This window comes from Mangifera indica, chromosome 6, assembly GCF_011075055.1.
Source record: "Mangifera indica cultivar Alphonso chromosome 6, CATAS_Mindica_2.1, whole genome shotgun sequence".
Classification (NCBI taxonomy): domain Eukaryota; kingdom Viridiplantae; phylum Streptophyta; class Magnoliopsida; order Sapindales; family Anacardiaceae; genus Mangifera; species Mangifera indica.
The window spans coordinates 8629820-8648490 of NC_058142.1; the positions used below are offsets into that span (position 1 = coordinate 8629820).

Sequence of the window (18671 nt, forward strand, 5' to 3'; positions counted from 1 at the left end):
AGCTCGACTAAAGAAATTACAACAAAACTTTATATCTTATATATTTATCATTAACATTTTATATCTAAAGTTTAATATTGGATTGTATGTGTGAGTTTTAAATGTTGATGGGGCAAATAAAACTTGCCATGCAAAGATATGAGTGTTTGATAGTAAATGTAAATATAAGTATAATATTTCAAATTTTAATAAGTTTAGTAATATTATACAACTCGTCTAGGTTCACGAGTTCACCTCATCGAGTAATAACTTATTTAAACTTGGCTCAAATATATGTTCAAGCTGTTTGAGTTTAAGTTTGAAAACAATAACCAGATTGAACCATATAATGCTATAAATATGGTTTTGCAAGTGTACTTAATATTACTTGCCAATATCATACCCATAATTCATATATATATATATATATATATATATATATATATATATATATATATATATATATATATATATATATATATATATATATATTGTTTTTAGTATTTTCTTTTCTATTTATGAATCCACTTACTAATATTCTCTATAAAAGGTAATATAGTAATTTGAATTTATTATAAAATCAGATAGGCACACAAAATATGTTAGAAATGGCAACTTGGTTTTGGCTGATAAATAAAGGTCAATAGACTTATTCCCACTCAAGATTTAGTGTATTTGAAACTTTTATCCAGAAAGTTTCAAAAATTTAAATATCCACATATAAGTTATTAAAGCTAATAAAATCTATTAATTTTAAGAGTAAAATTGTTATTTAATCAATAATATTAAAAATATAAGATTTTAATTATTTTTCCTTTGGTTGAAAAACTAATAATTTCTCTCAAAATTAAGTTTTCAAAAGATACATGTTTTCTTTAGGGTTTCAAATTTTTCGATGAATGGTGGCCACTCTCTCCCTCCTAATAATGTGTCTCTCTTTCCAATGCTTTCTCTCTTTGTGATGCTTTCTCTCTTTTCGATGCTCTCTTCCCATAAACGAAACATTCATCTAGACAATAAAACCTTCATTTGGACGATAGAGGCATCATTTAGATGAATTATCTTTGTCCATATGACAATGATGTCTTTTGCGTTTAGACGAATGATTCGTCTATATTCAATGAATCTTTTGTCATTTGTTGAGAGAGAACATTAGAGGGAAAGAAAATATTGAAAAAGAAAGATACATTGTCAAGAGGGAGAGAGCGATTGTCATTGTTGAAAAATTGTCAAAGAAACATAAAACTCTAAGGAAAAAATACAACTTTTCAAAACTTAATTCTGAGAAAAATTGTTAGTTTTCTAAATCAATGAGAAAAAATGATACAAAATTTTATATTTTTTAATATCACTAATTAAATAACAATTTTATTTACAGAACTTATGAATTTTGTTAACTTTAATAGTTTATGAGTGAGTATTGAAATTTTTAAAATTTAACGGGTAACTTAAAAATATACTAAACTTTGGGTGGGAATGAGTCTTTTAATCAATAAATAAATAGTATTATTTAATTTTAAATATTATTTTTTGCAAAACCAGCAAAGATGGGCGGATTTCTCTGCTTGTCTTGTCGTATAAGGATGTAATTATTAAACTTCCATAATTGACCTCCGTATTATGTATAATTACATATATGCCCTGCAAGATTCCCTATTTAAATATCAACATTAAAATAATAAAAATAATACATAATTATACTAAATTACTAACTAAATGCATGTGAATATCCAATAATTATATCGGTTATATCTTATTTTTAAATAAAATTCAATAAAATATAGATAAGGAGTCAAAATCTTGGCATAACACAAGAATTAAGGTCTGAATTTTGGAAAGGTGGGGATATTTTTATAATAAATAAAAAATTAAATAATAAATCAAGGGAAAAAAAGGGGCTGAAAATGATGGTGAAATGGCTTTAGTTAATAAGTAATTGTCTAATTTGGTTTTTTATACCAACCATTTAAATAATTATTTTTGTAAATAAAGATTTACATCCTTTAATAAATTTAAAGTAATTTTTTTATCTCTTAATTTTTAAGAAAAAGATTTTATATGAATTGAACGGATCCTAATTTCCTTTAAGGTTATGTAATTAATATTATTTGTTAAATGATCGATCACATTTAATCAATAATTATGTTTTAAAAATTTTTATTTTAATACCCATTTGAAAGATGATTTTCCTATTATCAATTAAATTAAAAAAATATTTTTCATTTAAAAAAGAAAGAAGGAAGAAAATTGAAGAAGGGTAATTAAGTAATAATAAGTTACATTTAATCCTTCCTTAACTAGTCAATAGTGAGGTTTCTTTCTTGAATAAAAGAAGAGAGGAAGAGAAGAAGAAAAAAATGGGAGGATTTTTGAGTGTTTTTGAGTCATTTTGAATACACAAAAAACAAGGCCTTTGTGTGCCCCACCTTCGCCATCCTCAGCTGACCAGAGAGGCAGAGACTTACAAACAACAAAAGCTCAAACATCTTGGAGAGAGAGAGAGAGAGAGAGAGAGAGAGTTCAAATACATAGAAAACTTAGGATGGAAAGAAAATAAAAAACACATAAATAAAAACACAAAAACAGTTAACAGAGGGGAGGCTGCAAAGGATAAAAAACAATCAGTCTTTGGTGAGAGAGGTGAAGAAAAACTTAAACTTTAGAGAGAGAAGGGGAAACAGAAAAAAAAAACAGGAGTTTTGGGTGAGAGGGAGAGAAGTTGAAGGCTTTCTGGGTTGGATTGGATGAGTTTAACTTGAAAAAGATCATCAAGATCTTCTTTGTTGTTATCGAATGGTAATTCAAAAGCTTAGCTTAAGTTATTGTTTTAAGTTTTCTTTGGTTCTGTTTAAGCTTGCGTTCTTCTTGTTGAAAGCTTTGTTTTCTGTTGTTGTCTATTCCATTTTGCTGGTAGAAACTTCTGGGTTGTTATTTGAATAGCTGTGGCTTTGGTAATTGTTTTATATGGTTTAAAGTTTAGATTTTGAATTGTTTTTCGAGGTTCTTTGGGATTTTAGGAACTGGGTCGGTGTTGTTTTTGTCTTTTGTGTTTTAATTTTGTCGATAGCATGTTGGGTGATATTAAGAGGATTAGAGGAATTTTTGTGGAAACAAGAATTTTGCTTGAAGTTTATAGCTTGGTTTGTTTGCCACTGTTAATTGGCATGTAGTTTGTTTGTGAAGTTATTGACTGGCTGTAATTGGAATTTAAATGAATATTGGGCATGAAAGCTTAGAAATGGAGATATATTCTATATGGCTGTTGTATTTTGAATTGTGGGCATTTTGGGTGGATTGTTAAATTTTTTGAGCAGTGCTTGTATTGCTTTAGTCGAATTTATGGAGGTAATATATGGCTTTGAGGGTTAAGTTAACGGGCAATATTAGAGATTTCTGGAAGGGGCTGGGTGTGCATTTTCTGGTTGGTTATTTTAAAAGCTAGTTTGTGCTAGGAAAGTAAGATAAGTTTGCAAAATGTTATCTCTTTTTATAATTTTCATGGTAAGTATATGTTTTTAAATGCTTGACTTATTCCGTTATGCATACTGCTTGATGGTACAAAACTTGTGTATTTTGACATTCATTTCCCTGCCTTCTTGAGAATTAAACTTTAATCCTCATATCAGCTTTCATGTAATGCCAGTCATTACTATTTGCTCTTTATTTAACAATGCTTTTTGCAGTTTTCTGTTGCTTAAAGCAATGATACTTGTGCAGGCAGCACCAGATAACATAATTGTAGGTTCCCATGTATGGGTTGAAGATCCTGCTTTGGCATGGATTGATGGAGAAGTTACACAGATCAACGGTCAACAGGTTCAGGTTCATTGCAAAAATGGGAAGAAAGTAAGTGCACTGAATTAATTATTAGTTTATGTCTCTTTGTACATAGTATCTAATTCTACTTGTCAGTGAACTGCTGCGGTCATGATTATTGTTTCAAACCATATATCTAATCGCCTACGTGTTAAGAATCTTCCCGTGCTAATGTTATATAATGTGAATCTGAATATGTCTATCAATCCATTATAATACTAGTAAGAATTTGGAAACTTAACATTTAGATGTTTGGGATGATGTGTGTTTGTTGTAAATTGTTCAGAATTGTTGAAATTGTTTCTGTATTGAGGTTGTGGAAGACCTCTCTGAAAGCCTTGTGAGATTATCAAAGTTTTACTCTTCATTAGATATGGTTATGCTCTCAGGCTTTATTCTTTTAACCCTTGTGGATTATGTGTTTTGTGCAGATTGTTACGAATATATCTAAAGTGTTCCCAGAGGACACTGAAGCACCGCCTGCTGGTGTAGATGATATGACAAAACTTTCTTATTTGCATGAACCTGGAGTTCTGCAGAACCTGGCCACTAGATATGAACTTAATGAAATCTATGTGAGTCACTTTGCTTTAGTATGTCTATTTTATGTCATTCCAAGATGCTTAAGTTACTCATGTTAAAGAGCTTTGAAATATTTGTATTATGCTCACAATTATATATTACCTTCTTAGACATACACTGGCAATATCCTGATAGCAGTTAATCCATTTCAAAGATTGCCTCATCTGTATGATACTCACATGATGGAACAATATAAGGGAGTTGCACTGGGGGAGCTAAGTCCGCATGTGTTTGCAATTGGAGATGCTGCATACAGGTGACTTCTGATCTGTCTATGGGATGTTACAAAGTATACACACAAACACATGCATATTTGTATCTTCGTGGTGTTATTACTGATGCGAATAACATAACAAAACAGGGCGATGATTAATGAAGGAAAAAGCAATGCTATTCTTGTAAGTGGAGAAAGTGGAGCAGGTAAAACCGAGACAACAAAAATGCTTATGAGATATCTTGCTCACTTGGGTGGGCGATCTGGCGTTGAAGGAAGAACCGTAGAACAACAAGTTCTAGAGGTTTATTGATTATATGATTACATTATTGCGTTTATAGAAGGCTAAAGTCCCATCTCTGAGTGTATGCATTTCATTTAATGTTTTGAAAATAAAAGCATTAAGTAGATTCCATATTTATTTCCTTTCTTTTGAATATTACAGTCCAACCCAGTTCTTGAAGCATTTGGCAATGCTAAAACTGTGAGGAATAACAATTCAAGGTATGTTATCAGCTTTTCTTTTGCTTTTTGCATTAAAATTCTTTGTAGTCATTAAACTAATCATTATTTTATACCTATGTGAAAATAGTTTTTTCCAAGTGATTTAGTTGAATGCACTTCATTTGTATTGTTGTTTTCAAGGTTCTTACTAATATGTTTTTATGTGTTTTAATGCATTACACTGCAGTCGTTTCGGCAAATTTGTCGAAATCCAGTTTGATAAAAATGGGAGAATATCTGGGGCAGCTATTAGAACTTATCTTCTTGAAAGGTCTCGTGTTTGCCAAATCTCTGATCCAGAGAGAAATTACCATTGCTTTTACCTTCTTTGTGCAGCGCCGCCTGAGGTACTTTTAGCTCATCCACTTACTTTTATCTGTTATACTTTTAATGGCTATTTTATTGAGGCAGATGCAGGTTTTAAAATTTCCTTTAAATATTTGCAGGACATTGCTAAGTATAAATTGGGGAACCCAAAATCTTTTCATTATTTAAATCAGTCGAATTGTTATGAGCTGGATGGTGTAAATGATGCTCACGAGTATCTAGCAACTAGAAGGGCTATGGATATAGTTGGAATCAGTGATCAAGAACAAGTATATCTCTCTTTTATTTTGAGACTCAATATTTTGGTTCAATCCAATTCTGATCTTATACAGTTTTCTGCAGGAGGCAATTTTCAGGGTCGTAGCTGCAATTCTTCATCTTGGTAATATTGATTTTGCCAAGGGAAAGGAGATTGACTCATCAGTCATTAAGGATGAGAAGTCTAGATTCCATCTTAATATGACTGCAGAACTTCTTAGGTATATGCTTTCTACTTGGTCAGAACGTGGAGCTTGATAATTATAGTCATCTTTTACTAATCAAAATCATGTATAGGTGTGATTCTCAGAGTTTAGAAGATGCTCTAATTAAACGTGTAATGGTTACACCAGAAGAAGTTATTACAAAGACTCTTGACCCTGTCAATGCAGTTGCAAGCAGAGATGCTTTAGCTAAGACAATATATTCTCGCTTATTTGACTGGTAGGTTCTTCTTAAACCAAATTCTGTTCCTTTTCCTTTCCAGCTCATGGACTGAAAAGTGTGTTTTCTGTTGTATTTGTTAGATCATAATGTTTGTTTACATTATTGTTTCCAGGATTGTGGAAAAAATTAACATTTCAATTGGACAGGATCCAAATTCAAAGACAATAATTGGAGTTCTTGATATTTATGGTTTTGAAAGTTTTAAGGTCAATAGGTAAGATGATAATTTTACGAACTTTATATACTATTTGAGTTCTATATTTGTTTTCTTTTTTAAGCATAAAATTCTATCTAGTGAGTTGATGTTGGTGAAAATGGGAGAGAATTGCTTCCTTAGCAAAATAAAGAAAAAAGTAGCAATTTAACAAAGGTGGTTCAAGCATGGCTTATTGATTCTTTTTGTTCTTATATTGTTATCTGACAGTTTTGAGCAGTTCTGCATCAATTTCACCAATGAAAAGTTGCAACAACATTTTAATCAGGTTAGCTTTCTGAATCAGTAAAGATAGCTTGTTACTTTTGATACTAATAAATCTGATGTTTGTTTTTTGTAATTGGTTGTCTGCAGCATGTGTTTAAGATGGAGCAGGAAGAATATGGTAGAGAAGAGATAGATTGGAGCTACGTCGAGTTTGTTGATAACCAAGATGTGTTGGATCTGATTGAAAAGGTTTTTAGTTTTTTTCTTCTAATAATTAACTTGGGATTTTCTTTTCTTATTTATTTTTTCTGCTTTCAAGAGCTTGATTGAAGATCAGTTGAATTCGTGTGTTATTGTTACAACCTTGAATTGTTGTTAGCACCCTTAGTTGTCATAAATAAACAACAGGAAGAGGTTTCTATTAAATAATAACCTAGTTACAGCAAAGAATAAAATAAAATAACCTAGACACGACACCTAGATCGGAACGGAGGTGTTCCCCCACTACTCTGCCAATATTATTCAAAAATTAATCCCTCTTCTCCTCTACCAATAATGGCTTGTATAAATAGGTATATCCTTTCCCTTATTTTATTATACAGGATTCTTGAAATCTTTGTTATTAACTACTTATTATGGATTCCTGACATCTAATTTAATTTATTAACTATAATTAGGGGTCTAAGTATACCTTGCCTCTCAACAACTGAATTGTCCTCAAGATAGACGGAACAAAATTGATTGCCCCTTAATTTCACGAACATCTTACCATGTTGCCTCTTCCAGTGGTTGCCCCTTACATTGAATGAGAACCTGAAATTCGTCACTGATGACCTTCTTAAGCAAGAAAACATGAAACAAAGGATGAACACAAGTCCCATTGGGAAGCTGGAGACATATTGTCTTGTAAAAGGTGATGGTGGCTGAATAAAAAGGTACTAAAGCCCTGGAACTCCTGGTTGCTAAGCAAAGGGGTGTACTGGTGGTTTTTTGTTGGAGGAAAGTGTAGGACATGACTTGGTAAAGGTAACAATGTTGATTGTTGTTGATTCCATTGTTCCACATAAGGTACTGAAGCTGGAACAACAGATTGGGCCTGAAAATTTATGTTGGCTTGTTGACCAAGATCTTTTCCAATTGGCAAGATGGCAGTCATTTGGGTCTAGACAAGAGAAGTGGTTGCCACTCTTACAAATGTTTCAGCCAGCATCAGGTAAGTCTTCTCTTGGGTAGTCAACCTAGGACTAGACCTGAACCGGGTTGGCTTGGGTTCGAAAGTTGACTTGGCTCAGTTTGGCTCGGCTCGAATTCGTTTAGTTTGAATTTGAATCGAGTTTAAATAAGGAGGTTTGGCTCGTTTTTTAAACCAAGCCAAACTTGAGCTAGATTGAGCTTGGATCGATTTAGCTTGTGAACTGAGTGGATGATTCAATTTAGTTCGAACTTGGCTTGTGACTTGATTTGAATTATATCAAACAATTATTAAAACAACATTTTTTTACCCATTATAAGATAAAACTATATTGTTTTGTCAATGAGTCACTAATTCAAACTATGAATCTAAGCCACAAATCTAAGTTATGGATTCGAACCAAACTCAAACAAAACTCGAGCTAAATCATTTTCATTTGAGTTAAACTCGAACCACCATTAATTTTGGTTTGACGAACTCAAGCCGAACTCGAACTAAACTCAAACCAATGGGTGTTTAGTTTCAACTCCGTTCGGTTCGTATTCACTCTTAAGTAAACCTCTCATTCATGGCCGCCAACATGTCTCGGATCGACGAGATTTCAAACAGCTTGCTGTCAAGCAACCGAAACTACTCGTTGTGCTCTTCATGCTCTTTCTCCAACAAGGCCTTCAATTTTTTCACCTCATTCTCCGATGATTCCACTTGACTCCTTTTGTGTAGACTGAAAAAAATTGAAACGTTTTTTTTTTTTGTTTAATCACTGATCTGATACAAATTTTTAGGACTCTAAATTGTTGTTAGGACCTTAAGTTGTGATAAACAAATAATGGGAAGAATTTTTCACTCAATGATAACCAAATTACAACAAAGAATAAAATAAAATAAAATAACCTATACGTTGCGCCTAGAATAGGTGCTCTGCCTACTGTAACATAAGGATTCTGTCAATAATATTCAAAAATTAATCCCTCCTCTTCCCTACCAACATTGACGTGTTGAAAATAGGTAAATCCCTTTCGTTATTCAATTTTAAAGCCTAGTCTAAATAAGTAAATTGCTTTTATAAAAGATCCCTAAAATCTTTCGTATTAACTGTTTTATTAAGGATTCCTGAATTCTAATCTAACTCATAAACTATAATTGGGGGTCTAACAGTTACTGTTGTGGTTTCATAATTCTCTAGTCATTCTCATTATCATGAGATCATATGCAATAAACATGCAAATTGATTTTTTGACAGAAACCTGGAGGAATAATTGCGCTCTTAGATGAAGCCTGGTATGTGCCTTTGATTAATCTTGATCACTTAGGTTACTAAGCATCTATTAATTTATCAACTTGCTTAAGTTTTCTGAACTTTGCATTCTGTTATGAATAACTTTCTTTCTTAAGATCACTAAGGTTGTTTCCCTGGTTTTTAATGCAGCATGTTTCCCAAGTCTACGCATGAAACATTTGCTCAGAAGCTGTATCAGACTTTTAAAAGTAATAAACGTTTTATCAAACCAAAGCTCTCCCGCACTGATTTTACCATATCACACTATGCAGGGGAGGTAAAATGTCTCGGCTTTATTATATGAGCCTATTTCTTTTTCTTTCTTCCTTTTTTTTCTGTTGAGTGGGAAAAGTCATAGCACTTCTATTGGTTTTTGAAATATTTCCACTTTTTGCAGGTGGCATATCAAGCCAATCACTTTTTGGACAAAAACAAAGATTATGTTGTAGCTGAGCACCAAGCTTTGTTGACTGCCGCAAAGTGCTCTTTTGTGGCAGGTCTCTTTCCACCGCTTCCAGACACATCAAAGACAACCAAATTCTCTTCCATAGGATCACGCTTCAAGGTAATGTGTGTGCATTGTTTTTCAAATTTCCTTATTTTGGTCATCTGTGATGGTGTTGGAGTAGTCTCTAGTTTCCTAGTGGTTTATGTTGTATCTAAAGCACAAAATGACAAGTTTCTTGGATTTTAGTAGGACAGTGCACTAACAGGTTGTCATATATTCAATCATCTGAAATGCAGTTACAACTTCAATCTTTGATGGAGACCTTGAGTGCAACAGAACCTCACTACATCAGATGTGTGAAGCCAAATAATGTTCTAAAGCCTTCTGTTTTTGAGAATTTCAATGTCATTCAACAATTGCGCTGTGGTGTGAGTATATTGTGTTTAATGGTTGTCCTTCAAGTGTTTTGTGAATAACCTGTCAAAACTTTTATGAGACAGTTGTATTTTTTTTGTTAAAATTTATAGCTCTTTTCATCTTTTAAAGTAAATCAGTTTTCCCTTATACTTTTAGGGCGTTCTTGAGGCAATTAGGATAAGTTGTGCGGGGTATCCTACTAGGCGTACCTTTTACGAGTTCTTGAATCGTTTCGGTTTACTTGCTCCTGAAGTTTTGGAGGGAAAGTAAGTCTCAGTAGTCTCATAATTTCATACAATTTTTAATGATGATAGAAATAAAAAAAATTGTTTGATGCCCATTTTACCTTGTCTTGTATTAATAAGGTTTTCGTGTACCTTTTTCCTTTTGATACAGCTATGATGATAAGGTTGCATGCCAGATGATTCTTGATAAAAAAGGACTCAAAGGATACCAGGTAATCATGCTTTTCCTTTGCTGTTGTCACTATTTTGTAAATTTGCTACTGCTGTATTTATATATTTTGTTGAATAACGAATACTACTTTCATTATTATTTGATTCTAACTCCTTTTATCAAGTTTTTGTATATTTTGTTTTGCTTATTTACCCAAAAAAAAAAAAATCTTTTTCTTTACTTGTCTATCAGTGTGTTATTGATGGTCTTTATGCATGCATGCTTTTTAGATAGGTAAAACAAAGGTTTTCCTGAGAGCTGGTCAGATGGCTGAGTTGGATGCTAGGAGGGCAGAGGTGCTGGGTAATGCAGCCAGAACCATTCAACGGCAATCCCGTACCTATATTGCTCGCAGAGAGTTCATCTCATTGCGTAATGCTGCTATTATGTTGCAATCTTATCTGCGAGGTATTTTCTTTTGGATTCTGTTAAATTTATATGCCTCAAACAATTTTTTGGTTCCGCTTAAACTTATTTTTGCCGGAGATATCATATGTGGAAGTTGCTTTTTGTATTTCTGTGTGAAATCCTTAACCGGAGATTATGTCTTGCATTTTGTAGGTGAAACAGCTCGTAAGCTGTATGAACAGTTGCAACGGGAAGCTGCAGCATTGAAGATCCAGAAGAATTTCCGGCTATACATTGCTAGGACATCCTATTTAACAGTTAGGGCAGCTGCAATAACGTTGCAGACAGGCTTAAGAGCAATGGTTGCACGCAATGAGTTTAGGTTTAGGAAGCAAACTAAAGCTGCTATCATCATCCAGGTATCATCACTGTTCTGTAACTTGACCAGTTGTTTTTCTAGATTTATTATTCTTTTTAAGGGTGTGTAACTGACCTAACAATTTTAGTTAGCCTTTCTGGCTCTCAAAATAAGATTAATATCTTATTTTGATTTTAAAATATAATTAATGAATCTTTGTTTATTATCTACCGTTCATTTACAGGCTCACTGGCGATGCCACCAAGCTTATTCTTATTATAAGAGACTTCAGAGAGCAATTATTGTTTCTCAGTGTGGCTGGAGGTGTAGGGTTGCCAGAAGAGAGCTCAGAATGCTTAAAATGGTTGGATTTAATGCTTGGTGTTGTTTTGAACTTGTCACACTTTTTGATGCTAACTTGTGGTTGTGAATGAGAGAACAAGAACTAATGCTATCATTTCCTTGATGTTTACTTAGGCTGCTAGGGAGACGGGAGCTCTCAAGGAAGCAAAGGATAAGCTTGAAAAGCGTGTGGAGGAACTTACCTGGCGTTTGCAAATTGAAAAGCGATTAAGGGTATTGTGATTCTTCTGACACGTATATTCTCTTGTAGAAACGATTCTCATGGATTAGCATCCTAATTTCATTTTGTTGTATTCCGGCAGACTGATCTTGAGGAAGCAAAGGCCCAAGAAATGGCTAAGTTGCAGGATGCATTGCATGCTATGCAATCTAAAGTTGAAGAAGCTAATGCTCTTGTTATCAAAGAACGAGAGGCTGCTCAAAAAGCAATTAAGGAGGCTCCCCCTGTCATTAAAGAAACCCCTGTTATGGTTCAAGATACAGAAAAGATCAACTCATTAGTGACTGAAGTTGAAAACTTGAAGGTAGACCTACTAAGTTGGTGGAATGATGAGAAATATAGCGCTTATATATATAGCAAGAATTATATTCCATGGCGCATCAATTTGATCAAAGGCTAATATGGACCATCATGCTGCTGCGGATATCTTAATTGTTTTCTGTGGTTCTTATCGATCATTGTGCAATTAAGTGAGACAAGTCTTGCTATTGATGTTGTATGCTAAACAAATGCATAAGCTATTCAGAACTAAATTTCATGCTTGAATCTTTGATTGGAAGCATCAAGGGTGTGAAACTAATGGAATTAAAGATTTATCGCTGGACACGGTTTTTAGTGCACTCAATAATTTGCTGTAAGGACAAAAAATTGAAGTTATGGGTCTAATGAACATTTTCACATGTACAGGCTTTGCTGCTATCTCAAACACAAGCCGCGGAAGAGGCAAAACAAGCTCATGCGGCTGCTGAGGCGAAAAATGAGGAATTGATCAAGAAACTTGAAGATTCAGGGAAGAAGGTTGAACAGCTTCAGGATTCAACACAGAGGTTTGTAAACAGCTACCCAGGGAATGAATTTAAAAGTCTAAAGCTATGCCCATCAGCTTCATATCACATTACATGTACTGCAATCAGCTTTTAAGTTGTGTCAACCTCCCCTTCAGTCTCTTCTATATGTGACTAACCATTCTACTGGAAGAAAAAAAGCTGAATATGTCACATTCATGCCAGCAGTCAGATTAGGAGACAACATGGTGACCTAAGGCACATGAGAAATATAAGGCTAATACATTTTTGTTGGGAGGATGTTAATATTCTTCAAAAGGACTTACGTTGCATGTGTATTCTGTAAATTATATGTTATCTAGATTAGGCTTGTGTCTGGACATAAGGAGCACACTAACAAACAGTCTTTTTTGGTGGCAAACGTTTGAAATCCTAAAACCTATTTTATTTTTGTTATGCAGATTAGCTGAGAAGGTTTCTAATTTGGTATCAGAAAATCAAGTGCTCCGCCAACAAGCACTCGCGATATCACCAACTGGTAGAGCACTTAGTGCAAGACCAAAAACAACAATCATTCAGGTATCTTTTGCATGTTTTTCTGTGCATCAATTTAACACACACGTTCGTGAAAATATATGCTGACTTTTCTCTTTGAATTGTAGAGGACTGCAGAGAATGGAAATGTGCTAAATGGAGAAACGAGGAAAGTGCTGGTAAGAGCTAAATATCACTTCTGCTTTATCTTCGAGTCAAATATGATAAGACATTGACGCTTGGTACTCTCATTTCCTGGATATAGCACGATTCAGTGCAAGCAGTATCTAGTCTACGAGAAATAGAAACTGAGGAAAAGCCCCAAAAATCTCTTAATGAGAAGCAGCAGGTATGCTCTACTTATTGTCAAAATTAAACAGAGGCATGATTCAAGCCCAGCTCGTGTTCTTAAATGATCTTTCCTGATGCAGGAGAATCAAGACCTTCTTATCAAATGTGTTTCACAAGATCTAGGATTCTCTGGAGGAAAGCCTGTTGCCGCTTGTCTGATATATAAGTGTCTCCTTCATTGGAGGTCATTTGAAGTTGACAGAACCAGTATCTTTGACCGTATTATTCAAACAATAAGCTCAGCGATAGATGTAAGTCTACTTCTCTGTCTTGAAGTATGTAACTAACTTGTCACATTTCACATTGAGTCTGGCAAATTTAATCTTGTTTTACTGAGTTATATAAAGTCTTGGATGCTATTGAATGAAATGATAGGTTGAATATGTTTCTATAATGATTTAATCTGTGAATTTATTGATGTTTAATTTCATTGCCCTACACAAGGTCCAAGATAACAATGATAAGTTGTCCTATTGGTTATCAAACTCATCCACACTGCTGTTGCTACTTCAACGCACATTGAAAGCAAGTGGAGCAGCAAGCTTAACTCCACAGCGGAGGCGATCAACATCAACTTCTCTACTTGGCAGAATGTCACAAGTGAGAACTATTTTTTATTTGAGGTTTCTATGTATTAGTACATGTATGTCATTCTTTCATTTCATCTTACTTTGATTATAGGGACTTCGAGCTTCTCCACAAAGTGCTGGTTTCTCATTCCTACAAAGCCGTATTCTTGGTGGAACAGATGGCTTACGACAAGTTGAAGCAAAATATCCAGCTTTGCTTTTTAAACAACAACTCACAGCCTTCCTTGAGAAGATATATGGAATGATAAGAGATAATTTGAAAAAAGAAATATCCCCATTGCTTGGATTGTGCATCCAGGTAACTGATATAGCTTGTCTTTATTGTTGATCATGATCATATGATTGAATCCAGTGGTTTCCTAGAAGACCAATTTCCTATAGTGTTTGGATCACTTGCTTTCTCTCGTGCTTGGAAATCCAACATATATAAGATATATTCATGGGTCATACATTCCAATGCAGGCACCTAGGACATCACGAGCTAGTTTAGTGAAGGGACGTGCCCAAGCTAATGCTGTTGCACAACAAGCACTGATCGCGCATTGGCAAAGCATTGTGAAAAGCCTAAATAATTACTTGAAGACAATGAGAGCAAACTATGTTAGTATAAATTTCACGACTGTTAAAAGTTTTTTCTTTTCTGTTTTTATCATCACACTCTTTTTCATATGACCGGACAGGTTCCTCCATTCCTAGCTCGCAAGATTTTTACGCAGATATTCTCATTTATCAATGTCCAATTGTTTAACAGGTAAAGGCACGGAAATCCAAGTTCTTACTGTCATAACACTGCTTCTATTGAATTTAAACACTATTAAGTTGTCCAAATTTTATCTGCAGTCTTCTTCTACGACGTGAATGTTGCTCATTTAGCAATGGGGAGTATGTTAAAGCTGGGCTGGCTGAGCTGGAACAGTGGTACCATGAAGCAGCTGAGGAGGTGAAAGCAGTTATAATTTGCAGTCTTTCTTTGTCTCTGTCTGTCTGAAACTCACGTACCTGTTATACATTCAGTTTGCTGGCTCAGCTTGGGATGAGTTAAGGCATATTAGACAAGCAGTTGGCTTTCTGGTTTGTATATTTCCCTCATCTTATCTAGATGCTGTTATTATTTCCTCAATATTGCTTACTAACTTCATTCGTTGTTCCAATTACTTCCCAAACCAGGTCATTCATCAGAAGCCCAAGAAGTCACTGAAAGAAATAACAAATGATCTTTGCCCAGTGAGTAACTTCTTAACTAATCCCCTTTCTGCCTGTCTGTTTTGTAACCACGAATGTGTTGTCGATTGTTCTAACACTTGCTCAATTGTTCACCTTTCAGGTGCTTAGCATACAGCAACTTTACAGGATCAGTACAATGTACTGGGATGACAAATATGGTACACACAGCGTATCTTCAGACGTAAGCCAAAATTCCTAATCATGAGTTGCACATTCTCTATTTCCTCATTGCTTTTCAAAAAAACTAATATTAGTTGGTTTGATCTCGTAACCTTTATGTTTCACTGAAAGAATCTTCTATAATTGCAGGTAATCTCGAGTATGAGAGTGATGATGACCGAGGACTCAAATAATGCTGTCAGCAGTTCGTTTTTACTAGACGACGATTCAAGGTAACAATTTTCAGCAAATTCATTTATTTAATACAATTCTTTATCTCAAGCATGTCTTTGGCTGTAAACTAAGTATGCACATGTTTTAATAAATTTCACTTTACAAAAAAATGCAGCATTCCATTCACGGTGGATGATATATCAAAGTCGATAGAACAAATAGATATAGCCGACATTAATCCTCCACCCCTAATACGTGAAAACTCAGGCTTCACATTCTTATTACAACGATCAGAATGAAGTCAAGCAAGTCCTGGTCCTTGCCAACACCTCCAAGGATGATGTAGTAAGGCAAAACTTGTGCATATACATGACCTTCTCTAGTTCAATTTGTAATTATGATAGAATTTGCCGTGAAGCAAATATCCGTTTGGCCAATTCTTTTTATTGTTCATTGTAATTCTTTTTGTGCTTTCTTGCCTTTTACAAATTTGTTGCTGGTTTTAGTTTGTTTATTTGCTAGAATCCAGCTGCTAGTTCTAGGGTTTGTTCTTGGTTTCAACTCCTGTAATTTGTACTCTAGTCGTGTCATATAGGCGAATTCTTTTATCAAAGTCTATGTGATATGATTTATACAACCCATTTTAAGTCTCTTTTTCACATTTTTGGCGAATATAAATATGACTCAAAATTAGACAATGTAATTTTATGAAATGCCAAAAGACTTTATTCCCACCCAAGTTTTAGTGCAAATTCAAACTCATATTCTCTAACTTTTGAAAACTCAAATATTCATTTGTTTGTTAAATTTTGTTATTACTGTTAAAAACAAAATAATTATTTAACAAAAATATTTAAAAAGTTTAAAAAATTTATGACATTATCTCCTTAGAGTTAAAAATTTAACAAGTTTTTCTATCCAAATTTGAAAAATGAATATTTCTCTCTTGAGTTTTCTCGAAGACGTTGTTGGCGGTTAAAGACAGTGGTGATCTTCTCCGCTCTCCCTCCTAACTTTTTTGTTACGGAAGACCATCAATATTGGCTAGAATGGTGACTTGAAAACTGATGTTTTCTATTATCTTTGTTGACTCTTTGCAACAAAGATCGGTGCAAAATATCAATCTTCAATGGCATTTCTTAAAGATGAAGGACATTGAAGATTAGCGTTTCACACCAATCTTTGTCCTTTTTTGTTGTGAAGAGTTGGCAAAGATTCTAAGAAACGTTGGTCTTTGGGCCATCGTTTCAGTTAATATTAGTAGTCGTTTGTGGCAAAGAAGCTAGACGGGAGAAAGGAGAAGGTTGTCGTTTCGTTTAGCTGTTAGTTGCTTAGCCAGGAAAATCTTAGGGAAAAATACTAATTTTCCAAACTTTGGATAGAGAATTTGTTAGATTTTTAAACATAAGAGAAAAATATGATAAATTTTTAATTTTTCAAAATATTTTTATTAAATAACAATTTTACTTATGACAGTAGAAACAAAATTTAACAAACAGTTAAATATTCGAGTTTTTAAAAATTAACGTATATGAATTTAGAAACCTTAGGTGGGGCAGCTCAAACATTGAATTACCAATTAGATTTGGGCATAGAATTGAGTTAAGATGACCCATTTGAGGGGTGCATATGAAATTAACCGATATTTAAGGGCCATACATGGATGTAACAAAACTCAAATTTAAATACAAAAGTATCTTCACCTTCTTATAAAAATCTTATCTTGCCAAACAAAAATACAATCAGCTTTTACGAGTTTTAAAAGGTCTTATTTTCATTTATGTTCCAATTTTTTAAATTTGAAATTAAGGGAGAAAGTTTGTTATATTCAAATATTTATACGAATAACAACTTTAATATTTGTTAAATATTTTGATTTAGTTTTGTAAGTTTGAATGAATTTCTTAAACATAAATAATTGAAATCAAATATGAGTGACACAGGGTAGATTTGACCAAACATACCAACAGATTATGTCACTCAACTTTCTAAAAAATTTCAATTTCACAGCTTCTCTGTCCCTCAATTTCCAATTTTTCTCTCTAGCCTATTTGAGTTCTAATAAGCTTAAATCAAGTTTTACTCAAAGGAGTTCAATTTTGAGTTTGAATTTGAGAGCTAAATATTTTTGAGCTTGAGTTTAAGTTTTAGGGGTGTTCAGTTTGTCAAATTTGCAAGTTTGAAAAAGCTTCATACAAATCATCTAAAACGATGTGTTTTGACCAATAAATATTAAAATGACATCATATTAATCATTTTTTATTTAGCTACAATATCGAACTGAGCTCAAAGGGAATAAAACTTGAACAACTTTAAGACTAGTTCGAAGAGCTTGAGTTAAACTCAATTTCACTCAAATTAAGTCGAATTCAAGCTCAATTAGACTTAATCCAACCTTAACAATACTATAAAAATGACAATACATTCCTTGACAACATGGTTCAACAAACATTAACAGCAATCTATTCATCACCCTTCAAGATGATTAATTTGTATACTCAAATCAAGATGAATAAGTATAATAATTTATGTACTTATTTTTTGTACATAATTTATATATATAAGTGATATGTTATAATATAATTGAGTGATTTTAAATTAAAAAATAAAAAACATTTAAGAAACTTTTGAGGGAAATTGATAAAATCATCAAAGTTGTCCCTAACAACAGTTTCGGAAACTGTAGGGTGGGTTTGAAAAATGTTCTAAAGTGGGCGTTTAACTGTTCAATAGAATATTTTTAGGGTAGTTAAAGTTATTAAAAAATTTGTCAGCATAATTTAGCCAGCCATTTCTTACAGGTATATAATTGAAACCCACATGTTAATAAAAGGCCCCAACTAACCCCAGCCGCCGGCTACTGCCACCATTTATGAGCTCTACTCTCCCGGCCAAAAGATTTATTTCCACTTGAGTTTGGATACGTTTCAAAGTTTTACCTATAAAATTTCAAATATTTATCTATAAATTACTAATTTTAACAAAAAAAAGTTAAATTTTTATTTTATCATTAAACACTAAAATCTAAGAATTTATCATTCCTTTTCTATAGTTTGAAAAATAAATAATTTTCTTTCATCTAAAGTTTGAAAAATTCATTTCTCTCTTTTTAGTTATTTCTTTATTTTTTAGTGACACGAATCCATTATTATCATCGATTGACCATCCTAACATCTTCGTTTTTGGCTATCGACCTTCTTATTGGGATAGGTTTGTCTTCGTCTG

The 18671-nt window shown here is 33.3% G+C and overlaps 1 protein-coding gene across 1 annotated transcript; it reads left to right on the forward strand.

The window, feature by feature from the left end:
* Nucleotides 1-2342: 2342 nt before the first annotated feature.
* LOC123217949 (myosin-17-like) lies at nucleotides 2343-16087 on the forward strand. Its single transcript, XM_044639048.1, has 39 exons — nucleotides 2343-2775; nucleotides 3697-3825; nucleotides 4227-4370; nucleotides 4488-4633; nucleotides 4739-4895; nucleotides 5037-5095; nucleotides 5283-5442; nucleotides 5542-5691; nucleotides 5765-5901; nucleotides 5978-6124; nucleotides 6240-6341; nucleotides 6552-6609; nucleotides 6696-6797; nucleotides 8984-9021; nucleotides 9170-9296; nucleotides 9417-9584; nucleotides 9764-9895; nucleotides 10041-10150; nucleotides 10281-10341; nucleotides 10571-10748; nucleotides 10902-11107; nucleotides 11291-11410; nucleotides 11524-11622; nucleotides 11712-11933; nucleotides 12317-12456; nucleotides 12876-12993; nucleotides 13077-13127; nucleotides 13214-13297; nucleotides 13380-13550; nucleotides 13744-13899; nucleotides 13981-14187; nucleotides 14352-14489; nucleotides 14570-14640; nucleotides 14730-14829; nucleotides 14904-14960; nucleotides 15057-15113; nucleotides 15214-15294; nucleotides 15423-15505; nucleotides 15622-16087. Exons 1-39 carry the CDS (start codon nucleotides 2773-2775, stop codon nucleotides 15743-15745), a joined length of 4593 nt encoding a protein of 1530 aa, XP_044494983.1. The 5' UTR covers nucleotides 2343-2772; the 3' UTR covers nucleotides 15746-16087.
* Nucleotides 16088-18671: the final 2584 nt, after the last annotated feature.